We start from the raw sequence: 13564 nt of genomic DNA, 5'->3' as shown, positions 1-13564 counted from the left end.
TATTTCTCTTAGTATAGTAAAAACAGACACATATTTATAGAAAACATATAGCTGATGATCAAGAAAGTGTTGAGAGATTTAACCAGTTCTGTAGTTAATGAGTGTTGAATATTGTTACAGGGATTGTACTTAGAGAATGGGGTATAAATGAGTCATGAAATAATGTTATTTGTAAGGGTTGTATCTTCTAATGGGACAAAGGGAAAGAACACCGAGAGTGCTTATGCATAACTAAATCAATGAATTAATCTTATTTGACTAGACACTTTAGTTTAGGAGGATTATATTCCAATAAGGACAGACGGGCTGAACATAAATAGATCATTCAGTGTTCTTGCCTTATTTCACACTTTAGTTAACAAGGATAGTATTGTAATTGTTGAAGTGTTATAGGGACAAAAGGAGAAAGTGAACCCAACATTTTAGTAAAGAAGCATAGTGTTTCTATTGTTGGAATGCTATAAGGATAGAAGGAGAGATTAAACCCAATGTTTTAATTAAAAGATGAGTATTCAGGACAGGCACAGTGGATAAAGAACTAGTCCTAGAGTCAGGAGGACTTGAGTTCAAATTTGGCCTCAGATACTTAATAATTATATAGTGGGTCACTTCAAACGTCATTGCCTTGCAAAAAAGAAAAAACAAGCAAATTAAGAAAAAAACAAAAACTAGAAAAACAAAAGAAAGATGAATAGTGATATGGTTTAACATTATAGGGATAGAGGGAGAAAGTGTAGGTAGAGGGAATGGACATGTATAGATTATGGAGTGATTTTATTATACTTAATGCTTTGGCTACAGTCAGAGGGAGTTTGCTAGGAGTAGGTATAAATAGTTCATGAAATGATTTTGCTGTGCATCATGCTTTTGCTGATCAGGATTGTGTGTCCATGGAAGCTACTTGAAAAGAGGGTGTGATATAGAGTGACTAAAATTTGATGTTATTTTTTTACTTTTTACTATATATATATATATTATATATATATATATATATATATATATATAGTATATATATATATATATTCATCAAGCAGATAGCATCCAAATTCTTAAAGGAAAAGCTAAATGAATTACAAGAAGACAGAGCAAAACTATACTGGTGGGGGACCCCAAACTCCCTGTGTCAGAATTATATAAATCTATCCATAAAATAAACAAGAGGGAAATTAAGAAAGTGAATAGAATCTTGGAAAACTTAGATATGATAAACTTCTGGATAAATCCTTTCTCTCTGCAGTATATGCAACTATACCAAAATTGACCATGTTCTAGGGCATAAGAACCTTACAATTAAATGCAGAAAGGCAAAAAATTAGATACATCCTTTTCAAATCATGATGAAATAAAGGGCCATGGAAAGATAAATAATGAATTATTTAGCTATTAAATAACATAATTATGAAAATGAGTGGATCAAAAAACAAATCATACAAATGATCAACAAGAAAATGACTACAAAGCAATATATTTTTGAAAGATTTTATTTATATTAATTTTAAAATTGTTAACAATATGACATATTAACAAGTTATTGAAGGCAGCTAAAACAGATTTTTGGAGAAAATTATATATCTCTAAATATTCATATGAATAATATAGTGAAAGAGAAGATAAATGAATTAGGCTTATAATTTAAAAAGTAAGAAGAAGAAAAAATAAAATATTCCAAATAAAATACCAAATAAAATCCTTAATCTGGTTAAAATAACCTCAAATTATCAGTATCAAAGATGAAAAGAGTGAACTTATCACCAATGAGGAGTAAATTAAAGTGATAATTCAGTGCCATTAAAGGGATAATTCAATTCTGTTCTATCCCTCTTTATAGATGAATATGTACAAAAATATAAGCTATCGTGATTAACAGAAGAGGAAATAAAATATTTAAATAACTCTTTTTGAGAAAAAATAAATTTAGAAAATCATCAATAAACTTCCTGAGAAAAAATTTTCCAGTCCCAGATGGATTTTCAATTTCATTAAACATTTTAGCAACATTAATTCAAATTCCATATAAATTATTTAAAATAAAGGACAAGAAGGACTTCTGCTATATTCTTTTTATGATAACAATATGTTGGAGTTACCTAAAAAAAGAAAGTCAAAACACAGAAAATTATATAGCAGTCTCCCCAATTAACATTGATTTAAAAATCTCAAATAAAAATTTTAGGAAAGAGATTATTTTAAAAAATTGTCATTAGAATATACACAGAGATCAGATAGAATATATAACAAGTGTCTAGAAGTATTCCATATTAGGAAAGTTCTCAACATGATTGAACATGTCAATAACAAAACCAACAGAAATCATATGATTATCACCATAAATGATGAAAAGCCTTTGACAAAATACAATACCCATTCATAGAGAATATAGGAATAAGTGGAATTTTCCTTAAAATAACCAACAGTAGCTATATAAAAACATCAAAAAACATTATATGTAATGGCTGTGAATTAGGAGCATTCCCAATAGATCATTGGTAAAACAGAGATTCCTATTATCATCACATTTATTCAATATAGTATTAGAAATGCTGGCTTTAGCAATACAATAAGAAAAAAATTGAAGTAATTAAAATTGGGAATGAGGAAGCTAAACTTTCATTCTTCGCAGCTGATATGGTCACAAACTTAGAGAACCCTAGAGAATCAATTAATACACTTCTTGAAATAATTAAGAACTTCAGCAAAAGATAAAGATATGGGGCAGAGCCAAGATGGCAGCTTGAAGGCAGCATTCCCCGACAGTTCTGACCCCCCAAACCCCCCAAAACAAAGGATGGCTCTAGCCAACATTGAAAGAGGCAGAACCCACAGAAAGGCTGAGTGATCTATTTTCCCCGTCCAAGATAACTTAAAAGTTCCTCAGAAAAGGTGTGCTTCACCAGGACTGAGGGTTGGAAAAAAGCACAGCACAGTCCAGCCCAGGGCAGCCCAGAGATCACTGGCAACAGCTTGAAGGGATGGGAAGAGAACTCTGCTGTACCTGGGTGAGCGTGGAGTGTAGAGCATGGGACGGAGAACCTGCAGTGAGAATCAGGAGAAAGCATCCTTCACCCCCAGAGATGGTACGGGAACTCTCCAGAGATTTCTCTGCTCTCCATTGGGGTAGGACTCTGCTGTTTGCCTACACTGAGACCCAGGTTGCAGTTTGGGCTTCCATACTATGATAGCTGGATCAGGCCTTATAGCTTCAGGGTAGAGGGCAGTGCTGTGGTCATCAACATATCAAAGCACAGGCCAGACAGCTTAAGACCTTGGAGGAATAAAGGTCCCAGTGTAGTGTCCCCCCCCCAAAAAAAAATCTACCCCAAAGCCTTGGAAGTGCAGTAAATTAGCCTTGGGCGGAGGAAATGAGTAAACAACAGAAAAAGAAGGATGTGACCATAGAGAATTACTTCAGGCCCATGGTACATCAAAACATATACTCAGATGATGACAAAATCAAAGCTTCCATATCCAAAACCTCCAAGAGAAATAGAAAAAAATGGGCTCAGACTGTGGATGAGCTCAAAAAAAAAAAGATTTTGAAAAACAATCAAGGGAGGGGGAAGAAAAATTGGGAGGAAAAATGAGAGTAATGCAGAAAAATCATGAAAACCAAATCAAAAGCTTGGTGAAAGATATACAAAAAATACTGAAGAAACTAATATGTTATAAACCAGTTTAGGCCTAATGGAAAAAGCAAAAAAAAAAAAAAAAAAAGGCAAATGAGGAAAAAACTGCCTTAAAAAGCAGAATTGGCCAGCTGGAAAAGGAGATAGAAAATCTCTCTGATGAAAATAACTCCTTCAAATGCAAAATGCAACAAAAGTAAGCTTATGACTTTGTAGGAAAGCAGGAAGAAATGAAACTCTTCCAAAAAAGCCAAAAATTAAAAGAAAATGTGAAACATCTCATTGGAAAAAATAACTGACCTTGAAAACAGATCCAAAAGAAATAATTTGAAAATTATTGGACTATCTGAAAGCCAGGACCAGGAGAAAAGCCTAGACTTCATTTTTAAAGAAATGATACAGTAAAATTGCCCTGAGATCCTAGAAACTGAGGGTAAAATAGAAATCAAGAGAATTCACAGGTCACCCCCTGAAAGGAATCCCAAAAGAAAAACTTCCATGAATATTATAGCCAGATTCCAAAATTTCCAAATCAAAGAGAAAATTCTAAAAGCTGCCAGAAACAAACAATTCAACTACATAATCCAGATTACACAGGATCTGGCAGCATCTACATTAAGGGCTCCTAGGGATTGGAATATGATATTCTGGAAGGCAAAAGATCATGGTTTACAACCAAGAATCAACTACCCAGCAAAACTGAATTTCCTCTTTCAGGGGAAAAGATGATTTTCAATGAAATAGTGGACTTTCTAACTTTCCTAACAAGATGACCAGAACTGAATATAAAGTTTGATTTCCGAGTACAGGACGCTGGTGAACCATAGAGGGAATGGAAGAGAGGAACTAACTATGAGGGACTTGATGATGTTGAACTGTTTGTATTCCTTCACAGAAAGAAGATATTGATAAATCATATGAACTTTCTCATTTATAAGAGCTGTTAGTAGGAGCATATATAGACAACATGTAGGAGCGGAATATAATGGTATGATGTGGCACAGGGATGGAGTCAATAGGCAATGGGGGAAAGTACTGGGAGGAAGGAAAAAGAGATGAAGAAGAAGCTGAGAAATTTCAAATAAAAGTCAAGAAAATCTTTTTCAATGTAGTGCGGGGGGAGGCAAGGGGGATTGAGTGAGCCTTCATTCTCATCAGAAATGGCTCAGGGAGGAAATGACATGCACACTCAATAGGGTGAGGAAATCTGTCTTGCCCTGGAGAAGGATGGGAGGAAAGGGATGGGATGAGGGGGAATGGGGGGAGGGAAGGGGGGGAAATAGGTGATAGAAGAAAGGGAAGATCAAAGGAGAAGGTACTCAAATACAACACACTTTTGTACAGGGCCAAGACGAAAGGAGAGAGAGTGGAGGTACAGTTAGTAATAGCAACTGAGGGAAAAATATTGAAGCAACTTCTCTGGTGGACTTATGATAGGGAAAGCAACTCAGCCCAGAGATAGAGCCAGTGGAATCTCAACAAAGAATGAAGTACATTTTTTTCCTTCTCTCCCTCTCTCTATTCTTGAGGTTTCCCATCATCTTGGGGGGGGTATATTTATTCTTATATTTAGTCTTATAACATTCAATTTACATCAATGTATGGCATGGAAACAATGTAGGAACTGTCTGACAGCCTTGGGGGGGGGGAGGGAAGGGAGGAGGGGGATAAATTGTAGAATTCAGACCCTTGCAAAAAATGACAGGTACATATTACTATTGTATATAATTTAAACAAATAAAATATTAAAAAGATGAAGATATGAAACATACCCACAAAAATCATCAGGAATTCAATATTTGGCCAATAAACCCCAAGGACAAGACATAGAAGCAAAATTCCAATTTAAAACAACTGTAGACAACATAAAATACTTGGGGATCAACCTTCCAAGACAAACTCAGAAAGTATATAAGCACAGCTACAAAATAGTATTTAAGTAAATAAATGAAGATCTAAACAATTTGAAAAACATCAATTGCTCATTATAAAGCTGAATTAATATAATAAAAATTATAATTCTACACAGATTAATTTACTTTTTCAGTGTTTTACCAATGGAATTAATAAATAAACTTTTTTTTAGTTTTTATTTTTCAAGGCAAATGGGGCTAAGTGGCTTGCCCAAGGCGACACAGCTAGGTAATGACTAAGTGTCTGAGGCCGGATTTGAACTCAGGTCCTCCTGATTCCAGGGCTGGTGCTTTATCTATTATGCCACCTAGCTGCCCATTAAATAAATTTTTTTACAGACAAGAAAAATTAGCAACAAAATTCATCAGGAGCAAAAAGTCCAGTCAAGAATATCAAGCGAATAGGGGCAGCTAGGTGGTGCAGTGGATAAAGCACCAGCCCTGGAGTCAGGAGGACCTGGGTTCAAATCCAGTCTCAGACACTTAATGATAACCTAGCTGTGTGGCCTTGGGCAAGCCACTTAACCCCATTTGCCTTACAAAAAACCTAAAAAAAAAAAAAAAAAAAGAATATCAAATGAATTGAGGAAAGAAAGTGCCAATGGATTGTGCTCTAGCTATACCAGAACTAAGCTAAGACTATACTATAAAGTAGCAGTCATCAAAACTGTTTGGGAGTGTTTAAGAAATAGAGTAATGGATCAGTTGATTAGAATAAATACAAAAGAAACAGTAATAAATTATTATAGAAATCTAAATTTTAGAAATCTAAAGTTTGTCAAACCCCAAGTAATTGGTTTCTGATATAAGAGCTGAGTTTTAGACAAAACTCATTGTAGAAAAGAAGGAAATAATGAGGCAAAAACAAGGCAAAGACCCACATAGCATATTCCATAACAAATGATCATTACAATGGGAACAGAACGTGGACATAAAGAGCAATTTCTGAGACAAATTTAGAGATCATGGGCCACTCTATCTGTCAGATTTATGGTGAGGGGTGAAATCTATGATGAAATATCAAATAAGCATTAAAAAGTGTAAAATGTGTTTTTTGACAATATTAAAAAAACTTTTGAATTATAAATCAAGGCAGTCAAGAATCAAAGGAAACTGGAAAGCTGTCAAACAACTTTAACAGTTAATGTTTCTGATAAAGGACTCATTTCTGACATAGCACTTTCAAAGTTCAAATCATTCACAAAAAGATAGTCAATTGCTATGAACAGGCAGTTTTCAAATCAAGAAATTAAAGCTATATATAAGTTCATCAAAAATTGTTTCAAATCATTATTGATTAGAGAAATGGAAATTAAAACACCTATGAAAGGTCAACATCACACTTTTCAGATTAGCTAAGATAAAAAAAGTAAAATGAGCAAAATTTTACTTGATGTGGGAAAAATGGGACATTAATACACTAATGGTGGAGTTGTGAATTGATCCAGCTATTGTGAAGAGCAATCTGGACCTATGCTTAAAGAGCAGGAATACTGATCATACTCTTTGACCCAACAATACCAATAAAAGGCCTATATCTAACAGAAATCATGAAAATGAGAAAAATCTCACATGTTCAAAAATATTTATAACAGCTCTTTTTTTTTGTAGTGACAAAAAAAATTGGAAATCAAGAAGATGCCCCTCAATTGGTGCATGGATGAACAAGATATAGTTTATTTATGTTACAGAATACTAGAGCTGTATAAAAAATCATGAGTAGGAACAAATATATGAACTCTGAATACATATTATGTTCACCTTTTGAAAAGGTCTACTATGCTTTTCTTTCCTCGTTCATGGTTTTTGTTTCCCCCCCTCCCCTTACACAAAATGACTAATATATATAACGTTTACATGAGGAGAAGAGAGGTAAGGCAGGGTGGCAGAGAAATGTGTAACTCAAAAATTTGCAAATAGAATATGTTGAAAAATTATCTTAAAATGAAATTGGAAAAAAATAAAATATCATGCTAAAAAAATTCATTAGAAGTAAATTCAATGGAGTTCACAGTAATTCAACCAAAGTAAGCCATTTATAAGTGGCCTAAATAAAAATGTACAAATGGAAATATGCAAAGTCTATGATACAAGTTAAAGGAATGGGTGATCCTATGGCTAAAATTACATCTCAGGTTTCATTGAGACAAAGTGAGCTGAAACCCACAGGTGAAATCTACCTCATAATGAATATTCCTTATTCAATATAAACAGGATAGGTAAAAGAGTATAGTGATAAAATATAGTCATCTGAGAAGTTCAAAGAGTCAGTGAAGAGAAGCATGTTGGAGACCAATTGCTTGAAGGATTTTGTTGGGATATAAACAAGTGATTTTTCTTTTATATTTTATGATGAACTGTCTGGATAAAAAGAAGAACATAATAATTTGTATGGGGATTAGATCACATATCCATTTAGTAGACAGTATTAGTCTGTTCTTCTCTTGCATTTTTCCTGGAGTTGACATGTAGCCAAAAAAAAAAAAAAGAGAAAAGAAAACTGTTGCTCATCACTATTGGAAGCCACACTAGCTCTCAGGGAGGTGACCATCTTCCAAATGAAGAATCAGTCTAATTGAGGAAGAGTCTGGAAAGAATTTTGTCAGAAATAGCCCTGTGATTGTCACAGGAAAATTTATTTTTTTCATTTACCTTTATAGAGGAGGACAATGGAGATATCCCTGAATTCCAGGGTGATAATTCCCTCACACTGTATTGTTACCTGGAAGATTGTTTTTGGTTTCTCTATGAGCTACTTATATATCTCAACTGCAATGGAATCAACATGAGTTGCTTTGTCACATGAAAGATTTCTATTGGCATTCAAAACCTCTTCTTTGGTGGAATTTTGCTAGAAACCAACTGGCTTCAACTTGATGTAAAAAGGTCAATGGCTTCCACATTGATTGATGTTGGGTCTAGTAAAGAATACCATGGGCTAGCTGTGGCAATGAGAAGAAAAAGAAATTGAAGGAATCAGAATGGAAAATAAGGAAGCACAGCTTCACTCTTTGCAGATGATATCATGGTATATTTAGAGAACCTGAGAAAATCATCTTTAAAAAGCCCCTTAAACAATTAACAAATTCAGGAAAGAAGCAGGATATAAAATAAATCCACATAAGTCATAAGCATTTCTATATGTGAAAAACAAAACCCAAGAGCAAGAGAAAGAAAGAGAAATTCCCTTTAAAATATCTATAGAAAACATTAAATACTTGGGAATCTACCTACTAACACAAGCCCAAGATAAAATTGTGCATGGACACAAATATAAAGCACTTCTCACTCAAATAACTTGAGATCTAAAAAATTGGGAAAATGTCACATGTTCATGGTTAGGTGGAACTAATATAATAAAAACCACAATTCTACTCAAATTAAATTAATTATTCAGTGCCATACCAAACAAACTACAAAATAACTACTTTACCAAGCTAAAAATATAGTACCAAAATTCATCTAGAGCAAGAAATAGCAAGGGAACTGATGAGCAAAATATGTAAAGGAAGTTGGCCCAGTTCTACCAGATCTAAAATTATACCATAAAGTGACAGTTATTAAAACTGCCTTGTGCTGGTTAAGAAATTTCCTTGTAGATGAATAGAACATTACTGACAAAACTGTTGGGAAAACTGGAAAATGGCATCGCAAAAACTTGGCATAGACCTATATCTCACACCCTATACTGAAATAAGATCAAAATGGGTACAGGATTTGGATATAGTGACACCATGAAAAAATTAATATACCAAGAAATTATCTATCAGATCTATGGAAAGGAATAAATTTATGACTAAATAAGCTTTGGAACACATTATGAACTGCAAAATGAATGATTTTGACTATATTAAATTAAAAAGGTGTGGCATTAATAAAATCTATGCTGTCAAAATTAGAAGGAATGCAAAAATTTGAAAAACAATCTTCAATATTAGGAATTCTGATAAAGGTCTGGTTTCTAAAATTCTTAGAGTATTGCATCAAATTTATAGGTTACAAGTCATTTCCGAATTGATAAATGGTCAAAAGATATGAATAGACAGTTTTCAAATGAAGACATTAAAGCTATATATATAATCATATGAAAAAATTCTCCAAATCATTAATGATTGGAGAAATGTAAATAAAAACAACAATGAAGTTTCACATCACACCTATGAGATTGACCAAGATGAAAGAAACAGAAAATGATCAATACTGGAGAAATTGAGGGAGCATTGCTGGTGGAGCTGTGAACACATATGACCTTTTGGAAAGAAATAGGGTATTATGCCCAAAGAACAATAAAACTATTCATACCCTTTGACCCACAAATTCCAATTCTTGATCTTTATCTAGAAGAAATTTTTTTTAAAAGTTAAAATTCTACCAGTTCCAAAATATTCATAGCAACTCTTTGTAGTGGCAAAGAATTGGAAATTGATGGGATGGTCCATCTATGCACATGTGTATAGGCATATTCATGGGAATGTTTGCATATATATATATATATATATATATATATGTGTGTGTGTGTGTGTGTATAAAACAATAACAAAAATATCTAATTTATTTATTCACCTTTGAAACATGTTTATATGCATTTATATTTTAAATATACATAAATACATGCACATGCTTAGATCAGCATTTCATTGCCTCTATACATCATCTTGAAGGTGAGATTTTTTTTGCATATTTTTCCAAATCCAATGGAATGTCTGCTACTTAAAAATTAGTGACATGTTCCTGACACTAAAAATACCCAATATTTATCCCTACCTTATTTCTCCATCATTCCAGTCCATTCATCACTCAGTTCTCTATTCTCCATTTAATAAACTTGACAAAAGGAAACCTTGGATATATAATGTTCCCAAGCGGAAAAATGATTTCTCCCCCTTAAGATCTACTTTATTTCTATTACTTTCTGTATGTATTTGTATACATTTTGAATACATTTAAATAAATATGCTTTGACAAACCATTTCATTGGTATTTTTATTCTATATACATTACCACATGCAGACATTAAACACAGATAGCAACAACATGACAGTAGATATTTGAACCCCTAAATGTAGATTTTACACACATAAAATGAATATATTATATGTGACTACATAGATATATTTATAAAATACATAGGCAAATTCATTCATAGATAAGTGATAGATTTGAATAGCAATGTTTACTCGATATTGTTTCCATGAAGATCAACTCTGTCCTCCAAAGTACAATTAAAATTAAACCAAGTAAAATGGACTTGCATTTTGGACAATATTGAAAGCCATATGGAAGATCCTCATGGACTGCAACTGTCCTAATGGACCATATAAGATTAAGCTGTGAACTCTAGCTTAACTAATTATACACAAGGGAAAGGTCAGAGACTATAAGGCTAAGAAAGGTGAAATTATAACCTTGGCTTCTCTGGGGACTTCAGAAAGCATTTCTCCAAAGGACATGGGTCACTATATTTCCACTTGCCTAAGGTTCATCAAATATTGGAGAAAATCTAATCATTTCACATGGCACAGTTTCAGCTACCTTTGTTCTCTGAAGCTCCATATCAATAAACCCAATTAGAGAAGGGAAAGAGAAATGCTACAACTCCACTTAGGTAATTTTTTTTGTGTTTCTTTTCACAATGGTAAATTTCTTTAATTCATTAAGTGAATATTAGTATTCTTGTGTTTGATCTCTGCAATAAGGTACCTGAGAGGATCATCACAGTATAGGAGATTTGAAATAAGGAAAACTGCAATTTAGGTTTTTTCTATAATACAATAACAAAGGATATAATATAGGAATAATAACTCTAACACCTCACTGTTTGAGCCATAAACACTAGAATTTGTTAAATGTTTAGCAAAATAACTACAGTTAAAGCTAACCATAGGGGTGGCTAGGTGGGACAGTGGATAGAGCACCAGTCTTAGAGTCAGGAGTACCTGAGTTCAAATCTAGCCTCAGACATTTAATAATTGCCTAGCTGTGTGACTTTGGGCAAGTCACTTAACCACATTGCCTTGAAAAAAAACAAAGGAATTTACAAAAAAAATACCCTAACAATGATAATAAATATTATTATTATGTCCTATATAAACAGACAGTTTCCCTAGCTTGGAAATTTCAGATGAGCATATTGGGATAAATGGTACAAATTGTTACAAAAAAGGATAAAATCTGCTCTGCCCCTCTTTTGGACTTAAAGGTAAGTACACTCTGAAAGAATTTCATTGGAGAAAGAGTTTTGAAAAGTTTAAGTTATTATGAACAAGTTTTGTGCAAATAAATTAGTTATTATAAATAATATCATTTTATTAATAATGTCACTATTGTTATTTAACAGCCAACATGCTCTTGTAGGAAGAGAGCCCTGGATTTAAATTCCCAATGTGAGGAAAAACTGTTTTTGTGCCTCTTGTCAAATTACTTAAGGCACCAATGCTTGAGTTGTCTGTAACTATTATTGGTTGACATCAATAAAGTTCCAGGTGAGATTTTCTATACTGAGACATTCCACCTTTGATAAAATGACTGATCTCATTAAATGTAATTGCTAAAGAATGCATGAAATATATTAAGTGGCATAAATCATTTTATGTCTTTTTAAATGGTCTGATTACCTATCTGATATGTTGAGTAAAAATAAATTGAAATACATGACATTTCTCTGGAATAAACTCCATCTCAGCTCTCATTTTAGAATTTGATATCTTCCACCCATATTGTTTCAAGAAGAAATCCAGTATCCCAGAAAACATGGAAAATTTTACCATCATCATGGAATTCTTCTTTATGGATTTTTCCAGTAATAAGGAGCTGCAAGTTTTACATGGTGTTCTAATCTTGCTGATATATGTTGCAGCCTTGATGGGCAATCTCCTCACTTTCACTGCCATTGTCACGGATCCACATCTACATTCTCCAATGTATTTTTTTCTGAGCAACTTATCCCTGTTGGATGTTGGCTGCATCTCTGTCACTGTTCCCAAATCCATTGTGAATTCCCTGACAGGCAATAAGTCCATTTCTCTTCTTGGATGTGCTGCTCAGATTTTCTTCATTATCTTCTTTGCTGCAACAGAATTTGCTTTGCTTGTGTCTATGTCCTATGACCGCTATGTTGCCATCTGCCACCCTTTGCACTATGGGATCACCATGAGCTCACTACACTGTCTTTGGGCAGCAATTGGTTCTTGGGTCAGTGGGCTCATCTATTCAACTTTCCATACAGGGAACATGTTCCGTTTACCTTTCTCAGGATCAAATATGATTCACCAGTTCTTTTGTGACATCCCTTATATATTAAAGGTCTCATCTTCTGAGGTTCGTGACAGTGAGTATATACTCCTTGTCACCAGTTCAATTTTACTGTTATCGTGCTTTGGTTTTTTGATCATATCCTATACTTATATCTTTTCCACTATATTTAAAATGCCCTCTAAGCAAGGACGCCACAAAGCTTTGATGACTTGTTCACCACAACTGATTATCCTGCTTATGTTCCTTTTAGGAATCATGATTACAGCCTTCTGTCCTATATCGGATGCTTCACCAGTCCAGAATTTTCTTGTTTCAATGACCTATACAATATTGCCTCAATTTATGAACCCTATTATTTATAGTCTGAGAAACACGAAAATCAAGGTTGCAGTGGGTAGGATACTCAAAACTGCCTTTTTTCCCAAGAAGGGATTGTCCATCATTTAAAAAGTTTAAAAAGTGATAGGATGTATGAATGAGAAAGTGCATGCAAAAGTTATACAATTAATGTAAATTAAAGTTAATCATTAATGTTTTATCTCCAAAAAATCAAACATTATCCTTTACAGTTCTTTTAAGAAGCATGATAAGATTCTCTATAAAAAAAATCACTAGAAACAGGAGAGAACCTTGAGTGGTCTAGTCATAGAAAAAAAATTCTTATTTATGGATGTCACTAGTTAATTAATTCCCCCAACAGGAAAATATCATCTAATCAGGAATAGACTCAGGGACTGGGGGCAGAGGACAACTCTGCATAAAAGTTCAGTGAGG

General features: G+C 33.5%; 1 protein-coding gene across 1 annotated transcript; it reads left to right on the top strand.

Annotated features, from left to right (window-relative positions):
• Positions 1-12286: 12286 nt before the first annotated feature.
• On the top strand, positions 12287-13237 carry LOC141519432 (olfactory receptor 14I1-like). Its single transcript, XM_074231673.1, has one exon. It carries the CDS (start codon positions 12287-12289, stop codon positions 13235-13237), a length of 951 nt encoding a protein of 316 aa, XP_074087774.1.
• The last annotated feature ends 327 nt before the right edge of the window (positions 13238-13564 follow it).

Source organism: Macrotis lagotis, chromosome 3 (genome assembly GCF_037893015.1).
Source record: "Macrotis lagotis isolate mMagLag1 chromosome 3, bilby.v1.9.chrom.fasta, whole genome shotgun sequence".
NCBI lineage: Eukaryota > Metazoa > Chordata > Mammalia > Peramelemorphia > Peramelidae > Macrotis > Macrotis lagotis.
The sequence above is the reverse complement of the archived record's forward strand: the minus strand, read 5'-3'. Positions and strand labels throughout refer to the sequence as shown.

Excerpts from the sequence above, each read along its gene's own strand:
- LOC141519432 (XM_074231673.1), top strand. The coding sequence starts at position 12,287 with ATGGAAAATTTTACCATCATCATGGAATTCTTCTTTATGGATTTTTCC.